Below are 27,261 nucleotides of genomic sequence, written 5' to 3'. Positions count from 1 at the left end.
TAGCTATTTTTGTTTAGTTTAGCAGTAAGATTTAGAAATGGAAGGAGAGTAATAAGTCCTTTCAAAATAGCAATTAGAACTCTACATTTCATAGGAATAATTTTTATACTGAAGACTCCCCTTGTGGTTCAGCTGGTAAAGAATCTTCCTGCAATGTGGGAGACCTGCGTTCTATCCCTGGGTTGGGAAGATCCCCTGGAGAAGGGAAAGGCTACCCACTCCAGTATTCTGGCCTGGAGAATTCCATGGACTGTATAGACCATGGAGTCGCAAAGACTCAGACACGACTGAGCAACTTTCACACAGTATCATAAAAAACTTAGTATAGTATCAACCCTTCCAAAATTAGTGTGTAAATTTATGTGATTCCAATTAGAATCCTGATGGATGATTGTTTGGGGGGGGAGGGGGGAGGGGAAGGGAATTGCATAAAATGATATTGAAGTATAAATGGAATTAACAGGTGCCTGCCTAAGAGTAAATATGCAAAGCATGTTCAGAAAGAACGATCAGAGGGTAGACTTATCTAAACATCAAACCGTGCTGTAAAGCTGCCACAACCGCATCAACCTGGTACTGAGAGAACTGGGCGGATAGTCAGGGAACTTAGCACTAAATCCCAGCTTCCAGATCTGTAATATGTGAGAATTTAGTAAGTAAATGTCAAAGGTGATATTTTAGCATAGTGAAAAAGTTTGGATTGTGTCCTCAAAACTGGCTATTTATAGGGAAAAAAATAAAATTGGACTCCTTTCTTATCCAGCATAGATACATTAGTTTCAAAAAACATTGAGACATAAATTTGAAAAGTAAAACTATAAAAATCCTGCAAGAAACTCCTGACGTAATTGCATGTTGAGAAGCTATTCTTGATCTTATAGAAATTGAAAGCATTGTATATGACAAATGAAACCATAAAGAAAGCCAATAGAGAAAAAGTGTATTTGGAGGAAATTTTGTAATAGAAAGACAGAATTCAAGAACTCTTAGAAAAGCAGATAAACCATGAATTGAAAATGGACAAAGGACCTGATGTTGCACACAATTCCAAATCCTCACATCCAGCAAATACATGAAAACATGGTCAGACTCACTGGTGTTCCAGGGAATATTTATTTTTAGAAGTAGTCAATATCTTCAGTTTTTCTAAGTGGAGAGTATTAAATAGAATATAACAAGCAATTGCTGATAGGAAAGCAGGGAAAAGGTTGTGTCCTTCATGAAAGGAGAGAGAAACCATTAGGACCTTTTCTGGAAGCAGCCAAGCAGCATCCTATGAAGTTAAAAATGTATTTGTTTTTTAAAATCTCACAGCCCTACTTCTGGGAATCCTTCACAGAGAAATAAAAGATACAGGATAGATATTATAATATACTCTAGGTGTTTATTACATGATGGTTGTGGCAACAGAGAACTGGAAACAAGATGAATGCCTATCAATAGGTGATGGCTGAAGAAATATGGTCCACTTATAGTATGAATTATTATGTGAGCATGAAAATGACTGCTTTAGGGTCAAACCCTGGGAACTTGGGGGCTTCCCGTGGTGTTTTGTTTAATGAGAAAAATACAATGAAGAAAGTGTGTATGATGGATTGTTTCTGAAAAACAAGTAATGATCCCTGACGTGTGTGTGTGTGTGTGTGTGTGTGCACTACAATCCAGGTGAGACATCTGGCAGATAGTTAGCCTGGGGGTGCAGAGGGCCAGAGGATTTGAAGTAGGTAGGAGGAGGAAGTCAAGTGAAAAAAGGAAAAGAAGAAACAGCCGGCTGTTAAATGATGTTCGGATTGCTCCTTCAGCCTGACAGTGAGGGTGAGTTTATATACACACTGAGTGTGCAGCGCTTCTGAGATGTCTGTGGGGCGCCTTCCTGTAGAGTTTGTCATTGAGATCTTTTTCTCCTTGAGATCTTTAGAACTTGGACATCCCAGGGCTGATCTCCTCTGCTCCCAGTTGAAGGTGGAGCCGGCCACTTTCCCGGGCCTCACCCCACGACACTCTGGTTGCTTTGTCCCAGCAGACTCAGGGCAGGCTGATTCCTGGCCAGACGTCTAGGCTGCTGGGAACTGATGTGCACTCAGCACTCTCTCGAGATGCACATTCAGTTCTCACGGCCCCCAGAGCTTGGCGGGCTTGCGGGGTACGGATTTGGTCCGTGCCAAGCAGAAAGCAACCCATGCTCATACCCGAGGAGGAGGTGGCCCGTAGATCTGCCGGCCTGGGATAATATGCTTGTTCCAGCCCTCTGCTTCAGCACTCAGCTTTCTCTTTCCGGAACACAGATACAAGCCTGTCACATGCTATGGAGGACAGGCAAAGGTCAGCACCCTCTGCTCAGCATATCCAGAGGTCATTCTGTCTCCATCCCAGCCTTGTCTCGTGCCATGTCCCTGGCCACCCTGGATGACCTCAAGGTCCCCCCCAAATGTTCTGTGTGTGTTTGAGCCTCAGAACTTTGTGATGGGTGCTCGTCCGTGGGGTTGCTGCCCTCTGTCCCCTCCCATTCACACCCCTTGCCCTCCTGCCAAACTCTGCAGGTGCAGTACCTTCCAGGCCAGAGGCTCTGTGGTCCAAGCATCCTTCCTTGACTCCCCCGCTTCCTGCATCGTCTCCCCAGGAGTGACTTTGCAGAGCACGCTGTTGTGTATATATGTTCCGTGCCTGTTGCCAGCTGCCGCATCCCCACCTCTGCAGTAGATAGAGTTCCAAGGGGTCAGGGACCTGCTTCTTTGCCTTCTTCCTTCTTCTGTTTTTAAATCTCTCCCTTCCTGGGGGTTATCACAGTATCTAACCCATCATGTATTCCCAGTAAAATGACTGAGTAAGTGGGTGAAGGACATTGTGCTTCCTGAAAAGTGAGCATAAAATCAAGGTAAATGGGGCCTTGGCTCCCACAGAAAAACACGCCCACACCACACAGAGCCCACTGTGTCGGGTTTGAAGTCACAGCTCATCTGCAAAGGAAGGCAGTTGTTCCTTGAACCAGAGCTCTTGGCCAATCACAGTTTTAGGATGTTGGTCTTAGTGTTCCGTGTCAATTTTATGCTGATTAGGCAATAGTGTAAAATGACCTTTCGTTTATTTTCTCTGATGGGAGGGTATCCAGGGAGTCCCTAAACCTAGGCTTTGACTTGACCTGAAGTTACGGCGTCATCACATCGACCTGAACCTCCGGGGCTGCAGGAGTCAGAAGGGCCTCTGCTAACAGCTCGCTGTTATCTCCGCAGATTTTCACGGCACTTCCCCCCTTCACGCTGGGCATCTTCGAGAGGTCTTGCAGCCAGGAGAGCATGCTGAGGTTCCCGCAGCTCTACAAGATCACCCAGAACGCCGAGGGCTTCAACACCAAGGTGAGCCACGTGTGTACATGGGACCCCTCGGAAAGGCTGGTGACCCCGCCGATGCTTGGAGGGGGCCCTTGAAGGAAGGTGAGGCCCCACACCTCCCCCAGAATAGCACACCCACGGAATCTGAACTGCCTGATTAGGCAGGAAGCATCCAGTCTTCCTGTTTAACAAAGCCTTCTTCCCCACCTGAGCCTCTGATGGCCATGTGGCCAGTGGCCCCCACACCCCAAGGCCTGTGGGATCTAATCCTCCCCCGTCCCAGTGAGCCACATCACGTGGCACGGCCCTTGCTCCATCACTGCCTGGTTCTCAGTGACAGGGAAATATTCCTTCAGCCAGTGAGGAGAATTGGCTAGAGGTGAATGCAGGAATCAAGTCAGACGTGGCTGTTGTATTTCAGTCTGGAGAATCGGTAAAGAGAAGACATCTAGACAGACAAGGAGTAGGGATCCAGCGCTGAGCTGAGCAGGAGCAGGCTTAGGTGTTTCAGGGTCCTCCGATCAGGAGTCACCAAGGGGTCTGGTGGGTCACTGGCCCACCAGCCACGTCTGGGGGGCAGCGGTGAGGACCCACCCTGAGGAGGGCAGGTGCCCGCTGGGCTGGAGGCAGAGATGCCCACATGCCTGCATTTGCTGTGTTTCCATCTCCAGTGGTCATGTGGGAGGGGTTTCAGGGGCTGGAACTGAGGCTCGTTGCCCCATTCAGTTAAGACAGCTCGTGCTGGTTGAGTGTGTGACCAGCCTGCGTGACCACTACTGGGGCCTGAGAGAGGGTGATCCAGGAGTCCTGGGCAAAGAGCGGTCCCTGAACACCTTGTTCTGAGCCAGCTGTCATGACAGTCCTCCTTCAGAGCAGCCTCGTGTTTGGGAAAGCATGATAGCTGTGTCCACATCCGGAAAAAATACGAGGGATCCTACTGGATCTCGTGTGTTCCACACACAGGAGATGGGAGTGACTGATTGTGTCCTTGTTCACTGTGGTTCTGTCCATAAGAAATACGGTCTCTTTGTTCAGCATCATTTATGTGAATCAAATCTGTGATTTACAGAGTTTGAATTCAAAGGCTGCATAAGGTGGGGGTAGGGAGTGGACCCACTGGAAAGGTAGCAGAGATGAGGGTGATCGGAGACCAACCTGCAGGCATTTTGAAGATGAGGGCGGGTAGGATGTAGAGGGCAGGGAAGAGATAGGGAAATCATGAACATTAAAGTAGGAAGATTTCATTGTCTTATCATTTCTCATCATTTTCTGTTGTCCCGTCACTAGTTAAGATCAAGCTATATGGCAGTTCCTAGTATGATGTGTAGATTTTTAAAGAAATTCCATCCGGCTTTAGTAATTCTTTCATCTCAGGGTTAAAGGCACGGTTGAAATGCATTTATGAATCCGTAATTGAGAAGAAACTGCTGGTTTAGTTCTGTTGTTTGACCTTTCGAGTGTTAAAGAGAATCTTTAACTCTGAATGCTATTCATCTAAATCCTAAAAACCGAAAATGGGAGGGATTTTCAGGGGTAAAACAAGAGAGTGAGCATGCTGTGTGAGAATTCACATGTTAAATGTTTTTAATGCTTTCCAAAAGTATGGTTTAAGTCTCTTCAGTCCCAGTGTGACCTATTACCCCTTTTTTTGAATGATGGTAAAATGTTGTTGTCTTGCTTTCAGTTCTAAAGGAAATGGATGATCATTTATTTTTTGGATGTAGATAGATTGTATATTGTCTTGTGTATATGTGAATATCTCTTTAGGTCCTTGTACTCGAGGAATATAATCTGGAGACAGCCGGCTCATTTGTAGCTAAAAAGGAGGAAATTGGTTTTTTCCGCCTTCTGGAGCTGGGATTGCCGCCTGCATCCCTGACAGTGAGGGGCTTGTTGAGCCACACAGAGGTCAAGAGTGTGGGCAGTTCCTGACAGCCTCGGTCTGTTTTCCCTTAGGTTTTCTGGGGTCACTGCATCAACGCCTTGGTCCACTCACTCATCCTGTTCTGGTTTCCCATGAAAGCGCTGGAGCATGGTAGGTAATGGCTTCGTGATTCAACTCTCAGCAAGTAGCTTTGCAGCCCCTCCACGCCTGTTGTTCACAACTTTTTTCCCCAGTTCCACAGGCCTAGAGATCACAGGAACAAATTTCAGAAGAAAAACATACGTAACATCTAATGAGAGCTAGTCTCAGCTTTATAGCTTGTAGGTTTCACCCCTTCTGGCTCTAAGAACCCATTTTCTTTCCAGTTGCCTGGAGAGTTTAAATACTAAGAATCTGAAACTTTATTTTTAATAACGATTTGAGTCAAAGATCTTGAAGAAAAGCACTTTACTGTAATGAAACATCAATGCCTCTTGCCCTCGAGTTTGAAATTTTCTGTTAATCACTTGGGCTTTCGTTTTCCAAGCCTGACGCACCTCTATGCCAAATAACTCAAATCTCACGAGAGTATAATTTTATACCCTGTTTTCTGAAAGTCTCTTTTCCTTGATGTACACTTATCAAGCAAATGTTTAAAGTTTGTTGGAGGCCAGACTATTCCAGTTGTTTTTAACCTTCGCTGAGCTGGAGGAGGGTGTGCTTGTTCTCATTAATGCATCTAAAATGTGGCTTCTTTTTTTTTTTTTTAATTTTATTTTATTTTTAAACTTTACATAATTGTATTAGTTTTGCCAAATATCAAAATGAATCCACCACAGGTATACATGTGTTCCCCATCCTGAACCCTCCTCCCTCCTCCCTCCCCAAAAAATGTGGCTTCTTAAAGAGACATACCTTTTAGCCTCAAAAAATGAAAATGTATTACGAGAATGTCCGTCTATTACTGCTCTCAAATCGTAATAATACCTCCGGGGAAAGTTACTCCAAATGTTGACTAGACAAGGCCTCTGACTGTTCAGAGAACCAAAGGATATAAAGTTTACGAGCTTCTTTGTTTCTTCTTCCCAGTTTCTGTGTCAGTGGTTTTTGTGCTTCAGACGGACATGATTCATTCTCACTGATGTGCTTTAACCTGTCAAATATTGATGGTTAGAGAATATGCACGCACAGCCCATGTGTTATATACCTTATGACTTGTTCTCTATTGCATTGGACCTCCTTTTCTTTCAAGGGCCCCTGAGTCTCTTGCTTACTTGTGTGTGTGCTCAGTCGTGTCTGACATTTTGCGATCCGTGGGCTGTAGCCTAACAAGTTCCTCTGTCCATGGACTTTCCCAGGCAAGACTACTGGAGTGGATTGCCATTGCCTACTCCACGCCAAAGTCTCTAAATGAGAAAGTAAATTTTTTTGCTTCTAGCCTCACCCCCAAAGGGGCATTCTAGATGAACCATTCTTTGAAACTTTCCTGTGATTCATCTTTATGTGTTGCTGTTGTTTAGGTGTTTCCGTCCTATCCGACTCTTTGCAGCCCCGTGGACTGTAGCCCACCAGCCTCCTCTGTCATGAGATTTCCCAAGCAAGACTACTGGAGTGGTTGCCATTTCCTTTACATGTAGTGGTTTTAATTTATTGGGTTGGCCAAAGAGTTCTTTTAATTTTTTTATAAGATCATACAGAAAAACCTGAACAACCTTTTGACCAACCCAATATTTTGAAATGATTTTGTGATTAAGAGCTTACAAATATAAGAGTGTTGACTGTGCTTTGTATTAGAAGCTCTGGCAGTTTGGTGATAAAGTGGCTGTCTTTGTATCAGGCTGGGATGGTGATGGGAGGCAGTTTGTCTGCTGAGCACAAGAGCGGCTTTGGTACGTGTCCTCTGGTCCCCAAGCCCAGCCTTTTGTGAATAGGAAGAGACTCGTACTCGTACTGACTCTGGGTATTATCTCTAGGCTCACCACCCTCTTATGTCTATGGGGACTCTGTAAATACGTGGTGCTTGCTTTGGACTCATAGAAGTTTTCCAAGATGGTCCTTTACTTGCCCGCTTCAGAAGGAGCTAGTGCGGCCCCGTCTGATCAGGTGGTTTTCTGATCCTGAGTCATCATTATGTGCTTTGAGATGGCAGCTTGTATTTTTTGGTGGGATCACTATTGTTTACCTAGATCACATCATGTAAATCCATCCACTCTCCCAATGTGGTCTGTATTTAAAAGAAGATAGATTCCCCAACAGTTACTAGTTTACCTATGAGGTGTCACCAGGTAGTTTCCACCACATGGCTTCCCTGGTAGCTCAGTTGGTTAAGAATCCCCCTGCAATGCAGGAGACCCCAGTTCAATTCCTGGGTTGGGAAGATCCACTGGAGAAGGGATAGGTTACCCACTCCAGTATTCTTGGGCTTCCCTTGTGGCTCAGCTGGTAAAGAATCCACCTGCAATGTGGGAGACCTGGGTTTGATCGCTGTGTTAGGAAGATCCCCTGGAGAAGGGAAAGGCTACCCACTGCAATATTCTGGCCTGGAGAATTCCATTGACTGTATAGTACATGGGGTCGCAAAGAATCAGACATAGCTGAGTGACTTTCACTTTATCTGCTTCATTCAGGTTAGGAATTTGCCTAGCAACCAAAAGGGTGACTTTTTTCCATTTTTTAATTGCCATGATGGTTAGCATCATTATTTCATATTTATTAAGCCTTCTGCATAGAGGTTTTCATTAGGTTATATTATAAACAGTAACCTTTTGACTGAAACTGTTGAAGGTGAAATGAATACCAAGTGTGAAGTCTATTTGGTAAAGAACAACAGAAGGCCGTGGTGTTCTTGGTCACTAGTTGATGTCCTCTAACAAATGGAATGAAAATTGTAGGATTCATTCCTAAATTCTCACTATTAGTACACCACAACCATGATTACAATGTCCCTCAGCCTTATTCTTTGATGTGATATTTATGTCCAAGGCCCTGTGATAGAGTCTGAGGGTGGTGGGTAAACGTGGCAATGTGGGTCTTCCTGTCAAAGCATTTGAAGTCTGGTAAGGGACGTGGATAATTCTAGTGCAGGCAGAAAGTAACTCTCTCAAGTAAAATCCAGAGGAAGCACTCTCAGATTGCAGGGGGCTGAGAGAGATGTCTTTCATTTAGGATGACTCATGGCTTGTTGAAGGGGATAACGTGTAGGCTTAGCCTGGAAGTCCAGGCAGAGCAAGATGCCAGGGTTGGAGGGAAGAGCTGAATGAAGGGGGTGATTCAGGACAGATGCGGAGAGCTTGAGAAGTTCATTCCTTACAGGGAGGAAGGCAGAAGAGTTGGAGAAGGTGGGTGAAATCTGAACTGCAGAGAGCTTGGAATGCAATGTTAAGAAGCCAAGATTCCATTTGGAAGCATTGAACAGTCAGTAGCATTTAGATTGAGCTGAGTATTGCGAGCAGAGCAATTTTGGGAAGTTAAAACCATCATATCTTGTAAGGCTGATAGGAGAAGGAAAACTGATAGCAGGAGTCCTGGTTAGGTCCTCAGCTCTTCCAGGGAGCTTAAGGAGGGTTAAACCTGGGACTAGGGATGTGTTTAGCGAAGGGAGAACTTGTCTTGAGAAGAAGTCCTTCAGCAGAATCATAGCAGACCAATGATGTGCCAGGTGCCAAGGGCGTGGTGGACACTAAAAAACGCAGCTTGTCTTGCTCTCTGGGGGCTTCTGTGAGGTCAGAGCTGATGATCGGGAAGAAGATGTTAGATGATCAGGAATTATGCACGTAATTGCTTAATGGCCAGTGTGCTGTGTTCTACAGGCTGCTGGGGAGCTTGTAATACCGGGACATAACCTAGTCTAGTGGGTCAAGGAAGCATCTTCTCCAAGGAAGTAAGTAGTACTTACGTTCTTAAAAAAGGAGCAGAGAGTGAGCAAGTAGGGCAGGGGAGGTGTAGGGAAAGTAGGGGAGAAAGAGCATTCCTGACAGGGAGCACAAGCACACAGGGCTCGTGCTGCCCGGGAGCTGGGAGAGTCCTCGGGCAGTGGCTCCCAAGGGAATGCAGGGGTGGACTCAGGATCTTGTTCAGCCTTTGGTGAGCACTTCCAGACCCTGAGCTTCCCTGGCCGTGGACAGTGAACCCTCTCCCCACCGCCTTTCCCCCCATCCTTGTGCAGCTGTGAACCAGAACATGACTGCACGCATTTCCAGCATCCCCTCTGCGTCTGCAGCAGCACCCTAGTCGAGAGGGCAGTAGCATAGGAATTTTAGGTTGAGGGTCAGATCACTAAAACCCAGATGAGGGAGAGGTTTGGGGTGGGAGAGTTATACCCCGGACTTGCCTCCGAGGAAGACAAGACAGCCGTGTAGAGAAGTGCCTCAGGTCTGGCAAGAGCACAGGTCTTTGTGTGTTCGGTTTTTTAGTGGAGGGAAGGAAGTCAGAGGAGGAAATCAAAAAGCTTGCAAGTTTGAGAAGAACCAGGATGTGGCAGCTGATTTGATTACTTGGTCATGGGCTGATTGCCCTAAATAACAATGAGCTCCTGTTAACACTTTGAACCACCCCTTAGAAGGAGGCATTCACCCTGCTTCCAAAGAAGTGTTGGAAAATGGCACCAATTTGAGACAAACGAGAGCATCTTCAAACCACGGAGAGCCTGATCTCATAGAACAGTGCCTTGGGCCCCCCACCCCCGCTCCAGCCCCAAGTCCTGCCGGAAGCTGTCAGCCGTGGGCTACACTCAGGCCTGAGGACCTTTACTCGACTGGGGGCTGAGATCCACAGAGCAGCTTGGTTGCAGTGTTTCATGCTCTGTGGGCTGCATCGTCAGTGTGGTGGATTCTACCAGGAAATGTTCTCCAGGCTCCCTCGAGAAAGGCTTAGGTATAGACAGAGCTGGTCACTCCGGCATCATTGTTGGCAAGAAACGTTTCTGAGAGGTGCTAGCCCGTCAATCATTCCTTAAGAAACATCCAAGAATTTTGCTTTGCTTATTTCTGTGTGGTTTTGGATAGAATTTTCAAAGCAGTGCTCGGCTGATGGAGTTTGTGATGATTCATTTCAAGTTTCAAACTACATTTTTCCACTCCAGCAATTCTGTAGTAAATCAGATTTCTTCCAACCATCACAACCTTATGCTCACGGCGATGGCCAGTCTGCAGCTCCCAGCCTTCAAACTTAAACATGATTCTAGGTTAAAACCCAAGATGTCACCTTTGCAGGGACTGAAATTCACCAAGACTTTGATGTTGGGCCACTCTTGGACTTTCCAGTGGTGTATCCAGTATGCATATTTGAGCAACCCTCCTTGAAGTGGAATGTGGTTATTGGCAAATCCATTTTGATTTTTTAAAAAGGAAATTTTCAGATTTTGTTTTTCTTGATGGAATTTAAGAGGGAAGGGATAGGAATATACTTAGCATCAGAGAAAAATGGCCCCCCAAAAGATTTATTCTTGATTCCTCCCTGTCTACACTCTGGAAACTATCCCCATCTCTTTTTGCATTACAGAAGAAATGCAATGTAGATATTTATTATATTGGCACTAATTAAGCAGTAGGATCTCTGAACATTTTTGGAGAAGGCTACATTATATTTTCTAATAAATGTGCTGCTGTGAGATTAGACACGTTTTATAAACTGAAATGATAGTATACCTGTATAAAATGAGATGTAGGGTACTTCTCTCTGCCTGTGGCAGTACTGGGTCATTTTAGCTTGAATTATTTATGACCCTATACCTGTTACTATAAACTTGTTTTTTTTTATGTCACGTAAGTTTCACATTAAGCTAAAGTGGGGTTACATTGCCCTTGTTCTCTGAGATTGCATCTTCTTAAGATCAATTACTCATTCATTTAAAAAAAAAAAAGACAAGTGACTGCGTCCTTTGTGCCAGGTCCCTTTTGGCAGATGTAGTACAAGTCCAGTAGGCAGATTCCCTGCCCTCGTGGAGCTCACACGGGACAAAGCAGGACTGAACAGAAAGTGTAATGAAAGGACGATCGAGGTCAAATGGTGTGCGTTCCAAGGACCACTGATCTGGCCCCGGGTTTGAGGATGTGTTACATAGTCAAAGGATGCGAGGGAGGAGAGAGCTGGGAAGAGAGTAGGGAGGGAAGGGTTTCAGGCTATGGGAATAGCATGGGTAAGAGGCTGTGATTCAGAGTCAGAGAAGACATGTGTGGGTGGAAGACTGAGGAGCGAGGCTGTGAGATCGATTGCCTAAGGATGGTAAAGGATGGAGACCAAGAGATCAGACCTTTCCCAGTCCTGGGGACTAGTGAGCCTTTTGAAGTATAAGTTCAGCGGGAGCCACTGATGGGTTATAAGCATAGACCCAAGTAGCTGATGAATTTCAAGGTGACTACACTGCAAGAACGATTTTTGGCATCCAGCTAGTTGGCTATTGCTTAGGTTGTGTAGTGACAGCATCAGAGAAGTGGACGGATTAGAGGGCTCCTAGAGGGGCAGAACTGGAAGGATCCAATATTGCATTTATGAAAACTTCCCTGGTCTGTCTGACTGTGCATGCGTGTGTGCCAAGTTGCTTTAGTCGTGTCCGACTCTGTGTGACCCCAGGGACTGTAGCCTGCCAAGCTCCTCTGTCTATGGGGATTCTCCAGGCAAGAATACTGGAGTGGGTTGCCGTGCCTTCCTCCAGTGGGCCTTCCCAACCCAGGAATCAAACCTGCACCTCCTGTAGGGCAGGCAGATTCTTACCACTGAGCCACCTGGGAAGCCAATATTTTCTCAAGAAGATAATAATAAACTGTACAACTTGGACTTCTTCCATGTCCCAAAGTATGATTCATTAGCCGTTTCTATTTTGCACTGTTGACAACTTCTGTAACCTGACTGTGTCACATGTATTTTACACAGTTGGGTTTGATGTAATGCTGTAAAAAGTATGAGCTGGAGTTCTTAGATTTCACCTTTAGAACTCTGTCAAGAAGTTGAATCAAGGTGTATTAGGGTAGGGACAGCTGCTGCAACAAACAACCCCCAAATATCAAGGGCTTAGCCCAGTAAAGGCTTATTCTGCCTCGTGTCATCATCAAATGGAATAGTATATTGTACATGGTATATTGATGCTGTTTTCATTTTCCACATTTGTGATGCCCTGGTATTAGACCTTGATCCTGGAAAAGGTCAGTTTTCATTCCAGTCCCAAAGAAAGGCAGTGACAAAGAGTGTTCAAACTATTGCACAATTGCACTCATCTCACACGCTAGCAAAGTAATGCTCAAAATTTTCCAAGCCAGGCTTCAACAGTATGTAAACCATGAACCCTCAGATGTTCAAGCTGGATTTAGAAAAGGCAGAGGAACGAGAGATCAAATTGCCAACATCCATTGGATCATTGAAAAAGCAAGAGAATACCAGAAAAGCATCTGCTTTATTGACTACACCAAAGCCTTTGACTGTGTAGATCATAACAAACTGTGGAAAATTTGGAAAGAAATGGGAATACCAGACCACCTGACCTGCCTCCTGAGAAATCTGTATGCAGGTCAAGAAACAACAGTGAGAACTGGACATGGAACAAAAGACTGGTTCCAAATCAGGAAAGGAGTATGCCAAGGCTGTATATTGTCACCCTGCTTATTTAACTTATATGCAGACACCATGAGAAACACGAGGCTGGGTGAAGCACAAGCTGGAACCAAGATTGCTGGGAGAAATATTAATAACCTCAGATATGCAGATGACACCACCATTATGGCAGAAAGCAAAGAAGAACTAAAGAGTCTCTTGATGAAAGTGAAAGAGGAGAGTGAAAAAGCTGGCTTAAAACTCAGCTTTCAAAAAATGAAGATCATGGCATCCAGTCCCATCACTTCATGGCAAATAGATGGGGAAACAATGGGAACAGTGACAGACTTTATTTTCTTGGGCTCCAAAATCACTGCAGATGGTGACTGCAGCCATGAAATTAAGACACTTGATCCTTGGAAGAAAAGCTATGACCAACCTAGATAGCATATTAAAAAGCAGAGACATTATTTTGCTAACAAAGGTCCATCTAGTCAAAGCTATGGTTTTTCCAGTAGTCATGTATGGATGTGAGAGTTGGACTATAAAGAAAGCTGAGTGCCAAAGAATTGGTGCTTTTGAACTGTGGTGTTGGAGAAGACTCTTGAGAGTCCCTTGGACTGCAAGGAGATCAAACCAGTCAGTCTGAAAGGACATCAGTCCTGAATATTCATTGGAAGGACTGATGCTGAAGCTGAAACTCTAATACTTTGGCCACCTGATGCAAAGAACTGACTCCTTGGAAAAGACCCTGATGCTGGGAAAGATTGAAGGCAGGAGAAGGGGACAACAGAGGATGAGATGGTTGGATGGCATTACCGACTCAGTGGACATGAGTTTGAGCAAGCTTCAGGAGTTGGTGGTGGACAGGGAAGCCTGGTGTGCTGCAGTCCATGGGGTCGCAAAGAGTTGGACACAACTGAGTGACTAAACTGAACTGGTCTTGGAGAGACTGTGTTCCCAGGGTTGGCTGATTCCTAGAGCAGATAGCTCCCCTGCAGGCTTGCCTTTGATATCCAGCCAACAGTTCTGGGGCCCCCAGACATCTCTGTATCTTACTCTCTCACACCAGACTAATGTTCTGTACCCTAAATCACCCTGGAGCAGGTATAACATAGCTAGGGGTCAACCCTGAACCCAGAGGCTGTTGAAATTGTTCACACTTATCCAACCCTGAGCTTACACAGTGTATCTACCCTGCCTGGTCCATTTTATCCTGTGAAAACCCAAATAAAAGCTCTGGGTCATGTTTTGTCCTCTCCCCTCCTGCCTGACCCTGCTGTTTCCCCATGTGGCCCAGCCTGACATCCTGTGTGTCCTGTTTTTAGGGATCCTTAAGTATAAACTTTGTCCTTCATGACCATCACATCCATGTCTATTTCTCTTCTAACATCTGGTTAAAACAAGCCCTGGATTCATCTCCATAGTGGTGCTTCATCTGTTCATGGCGCCCAAGTTCACCCTTAGCCTCACACAGGGACAAGAGAGGGCCAGGAGGACTGATGGCTCTTAACCTTCTCTGGCAGGACAGGATCCTTCACTTCTGATTGGCGAGAACTAGTCACAGGGCCCTCCTAGGTAGGAAGGGCCTCAGACTGTCCCTAGACTCTGCTCCTGGGAGTCAGAAATGAGCCTGTGCCTACAAGATGGCTGTTTGACATCGACAGGCAGTTGAGTTTACTTTCCATCATTTTCACTTCCCTTTTAAAGTCTATTTTTAGTAAATAAGAATGAAAAAAGAGAAAGGTTGAACTCTGAGTTTCATATCCTTAACTTTATCCAGCAGAAATGTCAGTATAGAGGAGAAAATCCAGAAAAAGGCTTATATAACCAGGAACTTAACCCAGTGCTGGTTCTCAATGTAATTATAATCACTAACACTTGTATAAACTGTACCTTTTAGAAATGCCTTGCAGTAGTGTATGGCACTTTTTACAGAGAAAGGAAAAATGAATCTTATCTTTATGAATACCCAGCATCAGAAGCAAGAAGAATCATTTCAGTTGTCATACAGTGCAGACATTTGAGCAGGATGAGTTCTAAGTGCATTTGTAAGTGAGTTCTTTGACACTTGGAAGACATTTTCACTCTTGATATTCATCCAGTAGTAGCTGGTTGGCATTGTACCTCTGAGCCTTTGCCACCTTAAGAGGCCCCAAGAGTGAGATCGGGAGAGGAGAGCCTGTTATCCAGTAGTAGCTGGTTGGCATTGTACCTCTGAGCCTTTGCCACCTTAAGAGGCCCCAAGAGTAAGATCGGGAGAGGAGAGCCTGTTAATATGCTGGAACAAGGGCTGCTCTGAATTGGTGCTACTGAAGGTTCGAGGCTCAGATGCTAAAGGATCCACGTGCAATGCAGGAGACGCAGGTTCGATCCCTGGGTTGGGAAGATCTCCTGGATAAGGGAATGGCAACCCTTTCCAGTATTCTTGCCTGGGAAATTCCATGGACAGAGGAGCCTGGTGGGCTGCAAAGAGTCGGACACACCTGATCGACTAACACACACACTGAATTGGTGCTGCTGAAGGAAAAGGTCAGAAGATGGAGAACAGGAGGGACTTGGCATCTGCTCTCCAGCCAAAATTCTTGACAGATGCCCTGGTGTCTGTTGAGGGAACAGTGCCATCTCCCTAATTCTTCCTCTGGAGTCAGATGTGTGTGCAATGCTGTGATTTTGAATCTAGGCCTCCACAGGTTCTTACTACACCAAAAACACATGTATGCATTCACCCCATCTGTTTTCTTGATTATTGAGCCCTGTCTTCTCTGGCTGCACAGGACTATGCTGTAACTTAGGCTTCAGATTTTGCTTTTCGTCAAAGCCCTCTCTGAATACGTTTTTGTGGTTTAGCCGGGTCATAATGTAATGTGTTTAACGAGCATTTCATTGAAATGGCATCTTTATAAGATGTCATCAGCCTAGCCCCTTGAAAACCTCTGAGGTAAGTTCCCCAATCATTCTGCCTGTTTAGAAAACGAGATGGACTTTCCCCACACATATTCTCGGAGAGCGTTTTGCCTGCAGCGTTTGGGGCTGTCACTAGTCACTGGAGGGTCCATGTGGGTTTGTTGTCATTGTTCACACCAGTCGGTTTAGTGTCTGGGTTTGTCAACCTCATTTGGCTATTCCTACATCATGCCAGTCCCTGACTCCAACCCGACTTTGCAGATGATGTAAGTCTGGACCAACAGGCTGGGCGGCTGCTGAGGGTCTGTGGATCCTGAAGCCACGGCATCATTTCTGCCCGGAGGAGAATGAGTGGCTCTCAGGACAGGGCTTCAGGCACCCGTAATACCACCTCTGATGCACAGGGTCATCCCATCATTGTATCGGATTTTACCCCACGTGAAGCCCCACCAGGTGATTCTATATGTGACCAACAAGTGAGACTAGCATCTTTCCCACTCTTATGGCTTCTTTTACCTTGTGGAGCTCTTTACCTGGACCTCAGGGACAGGGAGCACACACTACCCCCCCTCATTTCAGCTCTCCTCTCGGGGGTGCTGATCCTCAATCTTGGTCTCTTGGCTGGTCTCACATGGTCCAGTGAGATGCTGAGGAGAGTGCTGATGCAACAGGCAGCCCGCTTCCCTCCTCTTCCCTCGCTCCCGCCCCCCTCGCTCCCTTTCCCCCTCCCCCTCCCTCCCCAACGCCGGCCTGGACCTGCTGGACCTTTGTGTGCTAGTGATGATTTCTGCTGGGAGATGCTCAACGTCCTACTGGTGAATAAAGGTGTGTTGAGATCACCTCTCTCCACCTGCGCATTGGATGAGTTTCTTTACTGGGACCTTCTCAGAACCTGGAATGGCCTGGCTCCCGCTGACGTCACTGTCTGATGCAGTGCAAGCATCCACCCCCATGTCTCTAGGCAGACGGATTTCCTTTTGTGCCTGAACTGTCCTTTCCCCTCTTGCTGCCCCCTTCCTCCCTATATCCATCTGTGCCCCCCGTGCTGCTTCATCTGCATAATCATCATCACTTACATAGATGGTGGATAAATATGTTCTAAAAGGCTGGCTTGGGAACCCAATGACTTACCTTGGTTTGGGGGTTCTTTATCTCCTATTAAAAAAAGTCACTTGAGTTTTAAATACCCTGCTAAAATGAAAACAGCTAAGCTACAGGAAAGTTGTTTTTCTGAGTACAGTGGTGAATTATAACAGTACTGTTAAGATTAAGCAAAACAGGAAGAAATAATTTGTGAGTAACATGCTGCAGAAATAATAAAGTGGACAGTCCAAATGGACTTTTCCAGCCTTGAATTATAAGCAAGCTGTAGCTTATGAATGTGTTCATCCACGAATGATTGTTTAAGACTTAGTGCCTTTTCTTTCATCAGGAGGATGCTACTGGCAAATTTTTAATAAGAACTGATGCCCACAGGTATTTCCCTCTAAAGCAGTCAAAATATAACCTTTAAGAGAACACGCTATCCTGTGGGAATTTCCCCAACAGGGTGGGCCAAGCAGTGACTTGTGAGTTGTTTAGTGGATGCTGTCTTTTCCAAGGCTGTTGGTATGTACAGAATCACAGTTTGGGAATTTCTCCTTCAAGGAATGAATTATTCCCAGATGGTATTAGTTTCGATTGGGCTGGGAGATGCTCTTTCCTAAGCAGAAACTTAAAATGCAGTGTTGAGTTATCCTTGAAAAATGATGAGTTGGAATAATAGGGTTATCTTGGCATCACTAATCTTAAGTATTCAGACGAACTCAGTTGCAGGCAAGTTATGTAATGCCAGTAGCATTGGACTGTCATGGCAAGGTAGAAATACATGCCTTTTAAAATTCTAGAAGCTACAGTTAGAAGAGGTCCCTGGGTTTCACTACCTGTTTCTTCTGTTTGTGCCAAATTCCCAGCATGGTGGTCCATGGTCTTAAGGGTCTCCATGGAGATGCTCTCTGCATCAGTGAGCTCTCGATCCTGGAAGTGATCACAGGGTTTGCCCCTTTAAAGGCCATCAAGCAATGGCAGTTCCATCTCTTTGTACCAAGGCCTCACCTTGCTTCTCTGCTGATGGTGTGAACTGTGAGGTCCCAACACACTCTGCTCCTCGGCCTGACTACAGACGAGGGGTGTTCCCTTCATTTGCCACTCTTATTTCAGGGTGTATTCTCTGTATTTATTCCAGCTCCTCTGTTTTCTTTCCTCTAATACTGTGATTCTCAATATGGGGAATTTTCCCCAAGGGACATTGGCAGTGTCCAGAGGCATTTTTTGTTGTCACATCTTGGTGGAGGATACTACTGGCTCACAACCAGGGGGTCGGTGCTGTGCTCATCTTGTGGATAGAGACCTGGCATGCTGCTGAACACACTACCGTCCCAGGGACAGCACCCCCCAACTGCGTGAGAGACATGGACCCCAAAGAATAAAAGAAGACAACTTCAAGGGGGAAAATAACTAGATTAAGAAGAAGTCTTTCCAACACCTAATGGGAAGAAACTTTCTAGGAGAGAAATAAGGTGAAGATAAAAGTGAGATTCATGTGACAGAGATTCTGCACCACTTTGGGGTCCATTTGTCTGTTAGTGAAAGCGATGTCTTGTTTCCAGAGTTCACCATTTCTCACTCAGAGTATGGCCTCCCTTGTCATTTAGCTTCTCTTTGCTGCCCTAGTCTCCTCGTCTGAAACATGCAGGTCATAATGCCATTTCGTAGCATTGCTGGAGCATCAGAGAAGTATTAGCATTTTAGTGTTGCATATTAGTAATGCTAATAATAGTCGTCTACTAGTATTACATATACTAGTAAGCATCCTCATGGAGGTAAAGTGCTTAGAACAGAGCCCGTCTTATGCTTAGTAACGTAATTTCTATTTCCAGTGTAGAATTAACAAACGGTTTTCTGTTCATTAAGTGTATGTTCCCTTGGTATCTCTAATTTTCTTGAAGAGATCTCTAGTCTTTCCCATCCTATTGTTTTCTTCTATTTCTTTGCATTGATCACTGAGGAAGACTTTCTTGTCTCTCCTTGCTATTCTTTGGAACTCTGCATTCAAATGGATATATCTTTCCTTTTCTCCTTTGCTTTTCGCTTCCCGTCTTTTTACAGCTATGTGTAAGGCCTCCTCAGACAGCCATTTTGCTTTTTTGTATTTCTTTTTCTTGGGGATGGTCTTGATCCTGTCTCCTGTACAATGTCACGAACCTCCATCCATAGTTCATCAGGCACTCTGTCTATCAGATCTAGGCCCTTAAATCTATTTCTCACTTCCACTATAGTCATAAGGGATTTGATTTAGGTCATACCTGAATGGTCTAGTGGTTTTCCCTACTTTCTTCAATTTCAGTCTGAATTTGGCAATAAGGAGTTCATGATCCAAGCCACAGTCAGCTCCCGGTCTTGTTTTTGCTGACTGTATAGAGCTTCTCCATCTTTAGCTGCAAAGAATATAATCAATCTGATTTCGGTGTTGACCATCTGGTGATGTCCATGTGTAGAGTCTTCTCTTGTGTTGTTGGAAGAGGGTGTTTGCTATGACCAGTGCATTTTCTTGGCAAAACTCTATTAGCCTTTGTCCTGCTTCATTCTGTACTCCAAGGCCAAATTTGCCTGTTACTCCAGGTGTTTCTTGACTTCCTACTTTTGCATTCCAGTTCCCTATAATGAAAAGGGCATCTCTTTTGGGTGTTAGTTCTAGAAGTTCCTCTAGGTCTTCATAGAACTATTTAGCTTCAGCTTCTTCAGCGTTACTGGTCTGGGCATAGACTTGAATTACCGTGATATTGAATGGTTTGCCTTGGAGCAGTTGCAGCAATGAAATTAAAAGATGCTTACTCCTTGGAAGGAAAGTTATGACCAACCTAGACAGCATATTAAAAAGCAGAGACATTACTTTGCCAACAAAGGTCCGTCTAGTCAAGACTATGGTTTTACCAGTGGTCATGTATGGATGTGAGAGTTGGACTATAAAGAAAGCTGAGTGCCCAAGAATTGATGCTTTTGAACTGTGGTGTTAGAGACGACTCTTGAGAGTCCCTTGGACTCCTGCAAGGAGATCCAACCAGTCCATCCTAAAGGAGATCATTCCTGGGTGTTCATTGCAAAGACTGATGTTGAGGCTGAAACTCCAATACTTTGGCCACCTGATGTGAAGAGCTGACTCATTGGAAAAGACCCTGATGCTGGGAAAGATTGAGGGCAGGAGGAGAAGGGGATGACAGAGGATGAGATGGTAGGATGGCATCATTGACTTGATGGACATGGATTTGGGTGGACTCCGGGAGTTGATGATGGACAGGGAGGCCTGGTGTGCTGTGATTCATAGGGTCGCAAAGAGTCAGACATGACTGAGTGACTGAACTGAACTGAACTGAAGTGTATATTCTTGAAGTATGAAACACATTCTAAGTCCTCCATATGTAGACAAATGCTTTGTATATTTAATTACAACCAGCCTTTGTAATATTACTGTTGAAAGGAAGTTCAGAAGTTGTCAAACCATAATTCTAAACCTGGTTCTCAGTTTAGCCTCCCAGCCCTTCTAAGTCTACCATCTGATCAGCGTTTTCTCCAGACTCCGTCAGGGTTTCATTTAGGTAGAACTCAGGGCCCTTAGATCACTGCTCATCTCAATCAAAAGTCTTTTCTTCATTTGTGAACTCAGAGGGCGAGACTAAAGATAGGAAATCCACCTTGAGCTAAAACGAATAGGAGGTAGTTCGGAAACTCTCAGTTTAGGTCTGAAGCTAACACAACCCGTGATGTCTCTTTGAGGATTCATCTGTCCTTATCCACCAATTTTCTTACCTAGAATCAGGAGAAAGGGAACACCCTGTGGCTGGATCCAGGGTCCCATGACAATCATATTTTACCTGTGATGTACTTCGTCATTATGGTGTTTGACAAAACTAAATAGATCTTGATTCTTTCATGAGTCAGATCCTTCAACAAACAGATGGGTAAATTGATGAGCCCAAATGTACGTGTACATCAGCTACTGGGTTGGAAATTTGAACACAAAAATCCGTATTTACTTGGCCTATAGGCCACAGGTCTAATTTGGGTATAAAGAGAGAATAAAAGGAGATTGGCGGTGTCACTCAAATAAACCATTTCTGAATTTAAAACAGGTTTTCAACCCTCAAGGTAAAAACCAGACTTTTCACAGCAAGCTAGCTGACCTGAACCAGGTAATTCTCTTGTGGCTCAGCTGATAAAGAATCTGCCTGCAATGCAGGCGATCTGGGTTTGATCCCTGGGTTGGGAAGATCCCCCAGAGCAGGGAAAGGCTACCCACTCCGGTATTCTGGCCTGGAGAATTCCATGGACTGTATAGTCCATGGGGTCACAAAGAATCAGACATGACTGAGGGACTTTCCCTTCACTTCCGTCTTAGTGATCATTATGTACATTGTCATTTCATAGTCCTCCTTCAGAAGAAGAAAATGGAAAAGCTGCAAAATTAAGGCTTCACATCCTAGTTATATTGTCTAGGCATCTCGCATTGAATGTTTGCATTTACAGGTCCCAGTAGTTCACATAGAAGTCGATGGAAAACATGAGTAGTGAAAGTCCTCCAGAATTCTGAGTGCAGTTGTCATCCACTCATTTTGTATCACATAGTTATCTCTGCTGTTGGCCTATAGTGCCAATTTAGCAAAAATTAAAGACAAATGGTAAATGAACACGCAGAGACTGTCTAATACTAGCACCCACAGAGATAGATTTTTTTGGTTGTTTAGTCGCTTAGTTGTGTCCAACCCTTTGTGACCAATCCCATGAACTGTAGGCCACTCTGTCCATGGGATTCTCCAGGCAAGAATACTGGAGTGGGTGGCCATTTCCTTCTTCAGGACCCAAGGATTGAACCCTCATTTCCTGCATTGGCAGATGGATTCTTTATCACTGAGCCACCAGGGAAACCCAGAGATAGATTAATATGGTTTTATTCTATTCCTTCTTCTAATAGACAAAGAGAAATTTTAATCTGTATGAAAAGTGGTTGGTTGGTTGTTTGGAAACCTGACTTTGTGTGTTTGCTTCATTTGGAGAAAATATAAGATGAAGAAATTCAGAGTTAGAAAGAGGAGGCATTAGAATCACAGACAAATGTCAATGTCTCTAAAGTTCTCTTTTTACATTCTGAGTAAAACAGACTTCAGGGCTCTACAGGTTAATTGTAACTTCTTTGTTTTTCAGATACTGTGTTGGCCAATGGTCATGCCACAGACTATTTATTTGTTGGAAATATCGTTTATACTGTAAGTTTGCCTATTTATTGAATCTTTCTTAAATGGCACGTGTGTGGGTTCTGCCTCTCTCTCCCTTCATATAAAGTCTTTGTCATTATTATTTCAAATTTCTGAAGTATATATTATAGATTCCTTAAAGACTACAGCCTTGAAATTAAAAGACGCTTGCCCCTTGGAAGGAAAGCTGTGATAAACCTAGACAGCATATTAAAAAGCAGAGACATCACTTTGCCAACAAAGGTCTGTATAGTCAAAGTCATGGTTTTTGCAGTAGTCATGTACAGATGTGAGAGTTGGACCATAAAGAAAGCTGAGCACCAAAGAATTGATGCCTTCAAACTGTGGTGCTGGAGAAGACTCTTGAGAGTCCCTTGGACTGCAAAGAGATCAAACCAGTCAATCCTAAAGGAAATCAACCCTGAATATTCATTGGAAGGGCTGATGCTGAAGCTGAAACTCTTAACACTTTGGCCACCTGATGCGAAGAGCCAACTCATTAGAAAAGACCCTGATGCTGGGAAAGATTGAGGGCAGGAGGAGAAGGGGATGACAGAGGATGAGATGGTTGGATGGCCTCACCAATTCAATAGACATGAATCTGAAACAACTCCAGGAGATAGTGGAGGACAGGGAAGCCTGGCATGCTGCAGTCCATGGGGTCGCAAAGAGTCAGACACAACTTAGCAACCGCACCACAGTAACAAGCTCAAAAGGGTTGTAAAATGCTTACCTTGTATTTCAGTGAAGTTTATGCAAAGTTCCCTGGTGGGAACTTCCCTGGTGGCTCAGAGGATAAAGCGTCTGCCTACAATGCGGGAGACCTGGATTTGATCCCCAGGTTGGCAAGATCCCCTGGAGAAGGAAATGGCAACCCCCTCCAGTATTCTTGCCTGGAGGATCCCATGGATGGAGGAGCCTAGTAGGCTACAGTCCACGGGGTCGCAAAGAGTCGGACATGACTGAGTGACTTCACTCACTCACTTATGTAAAGTTCAGATTTCAGGACAAGGGATCAACAGACTTCCCTCAATCGAACATTTCACACCTACTTGTGAAAAATCAAAACAAGCAAAGAAAAAAAAAACCCTACATTGAGAGAAGGTGATTTCTCCCTAATCTTCCAAGCTAAAGAAAAGGGGGAGTAACTATTACTTATGAGAAGACAATCACTAAAGTGAGGGCTTTTCTTAAAAGAAACCTGCCTGTAAGTTTCCTAAAACTTACCCCCAGGAAACTAGCTCCCAAGGTGGCACTTCCAAAGTCCAGCTGCTGGGAAGAAACTGCCCGTGGGGAGGATGTGGGGTTTCTCCTGCCTGAAAATACAAGGATAACACGTTTCCCAAATTCCTCTTTCTTTCACAGTATGTTGTTGTTACTGTTTGTCTGAAAGCTGGTTTGGAGACGACAGCTTGGACCAAAGTAAGTTTTCTATAGAATTATTAATATTTCTCTATCCAGTATAGATATTTTTGTGGCATAGTATCTTTTTAAAACCCAGGAAAACAGTAAGCAATGTCAAGCCATGGTAGTTTAAATTTTTCCCTCTAAAAATTGTGGTTTGACCTTTATCAGGGCACATTTGCCATCCAAATTTCTCTAATCATTTGCTAGGCTCTGAATACAGCTCTAAGCTATTAACAGCTCATTCCAAAGATGTATGTATATTATTTAAATATATATGTATATATATATATATATATATATATATATATACATACAAAGAAAATACAGGACAGAAAGGTGAATTTTTAATTTCCATAATTTTGCCACCAAGAGGTAGTTACTTTCAACATTTGCTGTATTATCTTCCAGACTTTGTGCATTTATTTTAATAAGATGAAGCTTTACAGAACATAGAGTATTGTAGCCTTTTTTTTTTCACTTAAAAATATATCAGTATTTTACATGCTTTAAAATATGCTTCTGCAAAGTCATAGTTCATGATTAAAGAGTATGGAGTTTTATCAGTATCCCATCACTTATTTAATCAGTCCCCAATTTGGGACATTTTTAGTTATCTCCAACTCTTGAGGGTTATGGCCAATGTTTCATGGCTGTCTCTGCTGTTTACAAAGGCTTCTAATTCTGTTCTGATTACTTAAGAGAGGGGTGGGAGGTAAATATGGAAGCAGAGAATTGAGACAGAGACAATGAAGCCAGGTGAGGGGGGTGGTGGCCTAGCCTGGGGGTTGGAGCAGGCACTAAGCAGTGGTCAGATTTTTTAAAAAGCTGACAGACGCTCATGATGGATTAGATCATGGAGGAAGTCAAGGATTATCCTATTAAGAGGACAAAGGAGAAGAAATTCACAATCCAGCAGATGCTCAGAGTGGTGTTGTTAAGATATATGTCCACGCCAGATTTCTTTTTAAATTCTTTGGAAAGGAACAATTGAAATCTCAGAATGATAAATAAAACCATCTTGGTCATTTTGTCTGTCCAGCACCCTCTTCCTAGATGAATGAGGCCTTGTTTATTCAGATCCAGGTCAGAATGCATACCAGTAAGGGACGGGTGGGGGCCTGCTGGCACCAGGGGGTGGGCCTAGGGAACCATCAGCAGTGGTGCAAAAAGTGCTTTCCTCTTCAGGGTGGTTTGGGGTCACTAGTTACTTAAATTCACCATTAAATACTCTGAGGCAAGAAAATGAGAACTCAAACTCTCCAATGACCAGTGACTCATAGAAACCTTTCCATAAAGAAAAGTGGCATGGACCGAGGGCTCCTGCAGCAGGGGGTGGGGGCGTCGATCAGGTGGCTCCTGGGCCCGCAGACAACCCTGCCTGAGTGTCTGTTTCCTCCTGCAGTTCAGTCACCTGGCCGTCTGGGGAAGCATGCTCATCTGGCTGGTGTTCTTTGGCATCTACTCGACCATCTGGCCCACCATTCCCATCGCTCCAGACATGAAAGGACAGGTCAGTGCCACTAATTGTCATTGGCGTCCTGGGTCTCAGGGTGGGGATGAACTGCAGGACAGGCTGGTGTTGCCTGCTTCTGTCAAAATGAATCTGGTGGGAAACAAACCACATCAGAGCCCCTGGAAGAGGTTGTCCAGGCCACAGGAACAGCATTTGAAATGTCCACAGTTAGGTAAACTGTTGACTTAATTCCTCTGATCTACCCAGTGCGTCCTCATTTCCACAGTGAATCCTGTTCTCAGATGTACAGTTCACAGACATGGAAAATGGGAGATGATTTGAGTCGTTCATGGTTATATTGGTTGCAATTTCGATAGTGGCATTATTATACTTTGAGTAGCTGACAATGTCACCTGTGAAAGAGAAATCTAACCACTCTATGAACCAGATCATTAGTTAACCAGAATTTCTCACTGTGCATCTCTTCATCGAGAGGCTGAGATAGAAGACCTTTACGCTCGTTTGTATTTTGTTTCATCTTTTATATTATCTCCGTCTAGTGTTTGCCATGGAGCCTTCAGCCCTGACACACTGGATCTTAAGATCCCATGGGATGGGGTCTGGGGGGGAACTTGAAAGCCTTGGGTTCCAAGAGCCCTCAGTTTACAAATGAAGCTGTAAAACTTGCTTTACAGGGAAATGTTTCAGGGTTTATAAGAGAATATGTGATTTGTGGGAAGGGACGCAGAATGTCTATGAAGGAAGACATTGCATTCCCTGTTCTTTTTGCATTCGGACCCCTTTGGAGGTGCTGACCATCCCTGGTTGGGCTTGTCCAGGTCAGCAGTCCGGATTCTGGGGCAGCACCCCAGCTGTAGTCTGCTCCCCAACTCTACCCGCCAGGCCTGCCTTGTTTTGTCCCCACTTCCAGGCCCGGAGCACACTGCAGGGCCTGGGCAGCTGTTCACAGGGGGCGTGTGCTGGGTCTGCTAAGGTTTGCTCTGGGTCATCCCCCCGAATTTGCATGATGGCGCTGGTGTCTCCGGTCAGAACCAAGCATGGGAAGAGAGGGCTGTGGGTTGCAGGCTTCTTCTGGCTCCTGCCCCACACTGACATAGGGGCAGGCCTATGCATGGCTCATCGGGCTGCTATCTTTACCTCACTCACTCTGCACAAATGAGCCAGAACTCAGGTCTCCCAGGTCTAGATACATGCCCGGCAAGTGTTTACCATGAGGTCATCAGGGTGGGCTGCTTGCCATTTTTACTTGGTGAACCCATTGATGCACCTTCGGGGGCCTGAGACCTCCTCTGAGGTGCTGAGCAGGATGGACGTGTCCTAGAGGGGCGACTTGTATGTCCCTGAACACAGCTTTGCCTCCTGTAAGGCACCAGGACAAACATGTAACACACTTTTCAGGTCCTTCCCGAATCCAAGTGGTAGAGGAAGTTACAGAGCAGTGAATGAATCAAGAAGATTGTTGTGTAGCAAAACAAGCATTTTCCAGCAAAGATGCTTTGTGCACTTCAATCAGTTCTTTCTGTTCTTGAATTTTTTTTTTTAATTGGAGGATAATTGCTTTACAATGTTGTACTGGCCTCTGCCACACATCTACATGAATTACACATAAGTATACATATGTTCCCTCCCTCTTGAAACCCACCCCGCCACACACCCATCCCACCCCTCTAGGTTGTCACAGAGCACTGGGTTGAGCTCCCTGCATCATACAGCAAATTCCCACTGGCTGTCTATTTTACATATGGTAGTGGATATGTTTCCACGTTACCCTCTCAATTTGTCCCACCCTCTCCTTCCCCAGTGTGTCCACAAGTCTCTTCTCTACGTCTGCATCTCCAAATAGGTTCATCAGTACCATATTTCTAGATTCCACATGCATGGGTTAATTAAGCAAGAAGACTATCCATAATGATGACCACTGGGTAAGGCTTGGTGCCTAAAATATCTGCTTCGTGTTCTTTCCTTGTGTTTAAAGGTGAGTGTAGCCCAATAAACATTTCATTTGGGGGATTTGGGGCAGAGGACGATAAAAGGGACAGCAGCCAACTGCAGAGAACAGTCTTCTAAATTAGAGGAGAATGACAGCAGAAGGATGGAATTAGCTGATGGGTGACTGGTTGACAAAGCCCCCTCCTTTGAAAGCCCCTCCCCAGAGAGATGTTCCAGTGACCCCTCTGTGGTCACTGGCTCCAGTAACCCCAATTCAGATGTGCGTGAGAGGCTGGTCGCCAGTTCATCAGGAGGGTGACCTTTGACATGTGGCGGGACCATTCACTGTGTAGCCCGAGTTGCATGTTCTTTTGTGTGGTTCAAAGGCTCAATGTAATGATGAAATTTCCATAGTTGGGGACTTTCTGAAAAAAAAAACCAGTGAGCTATTCCTGCCATGCAAGAGCAAGGAACTTGTAATATTAAATCACGTTTCACTTGGGTATAACAGCTTTTTTTTAGCATAAACCACATCATTTC

At 44.8% G+C, this 27,261-nt stretch overlaps 1 protein-coding gene across 4 annotated transcripts in view; it reads left to right on the top strand.

The window, feature by feature from the left end:
• Nucleotides 1-27,261, top strand: part of LOC113902374 (phospholipid-transporting ATPase IB) — a 495,526-nt gene that overhangs the window by 334,091 nt on the left and 134,174 nt on the right. For all 4 annotated transcript variants that reach the window (XM_027557555.1, XM_027557554.1, XM_027557558.1 and 1 more), the window contains 5 exons: nucleotides 3,231-3,353; nucleotides 5,286-5,364; nucleotides 21,862-21,923; nucleotides 23,277-23,333; nucleotides 24,721-24,828. In XM_027557555.1, coding sequence (XP_027413356.1) covers nucleotides 3,231-3,353; nucleotides 5,286-5,364; nucleotides 21,862-21,923; nucleotides 23,277-23,333; nucleotides 24,721-24,828 — 429 coding nt within the window. The remainder of the gene's footprint in view (nucleotides 1-3,230; nucleotides 3,354-5,285; nucleotides 5,365-21,861; nucleotides 21,924-23,276; nucleotides 23,334-24,720; nucleotides 24,829-27,261) is intronic.

Source organism: Bos indicus x Bos taurus, chromosome 12 (assembly GCF_003369695.1).
Source record: "Bos indicus x Bos taurus breed Angus x Brahman F1 hybrid chromosome 12, Bos_hybrid_MaternalHap_v2.0, whole genome shotgun sequence".
Taxonomy (NCBI): Eukaryota; Metazoa; Chordata; class Mammalia; order Artiodactyla; family Bovidae; genus Bos; species Bos indicus x Bos taurus.
This window is presented reverse-complemented; position numbering and strand designations above follow the sequence as displayed.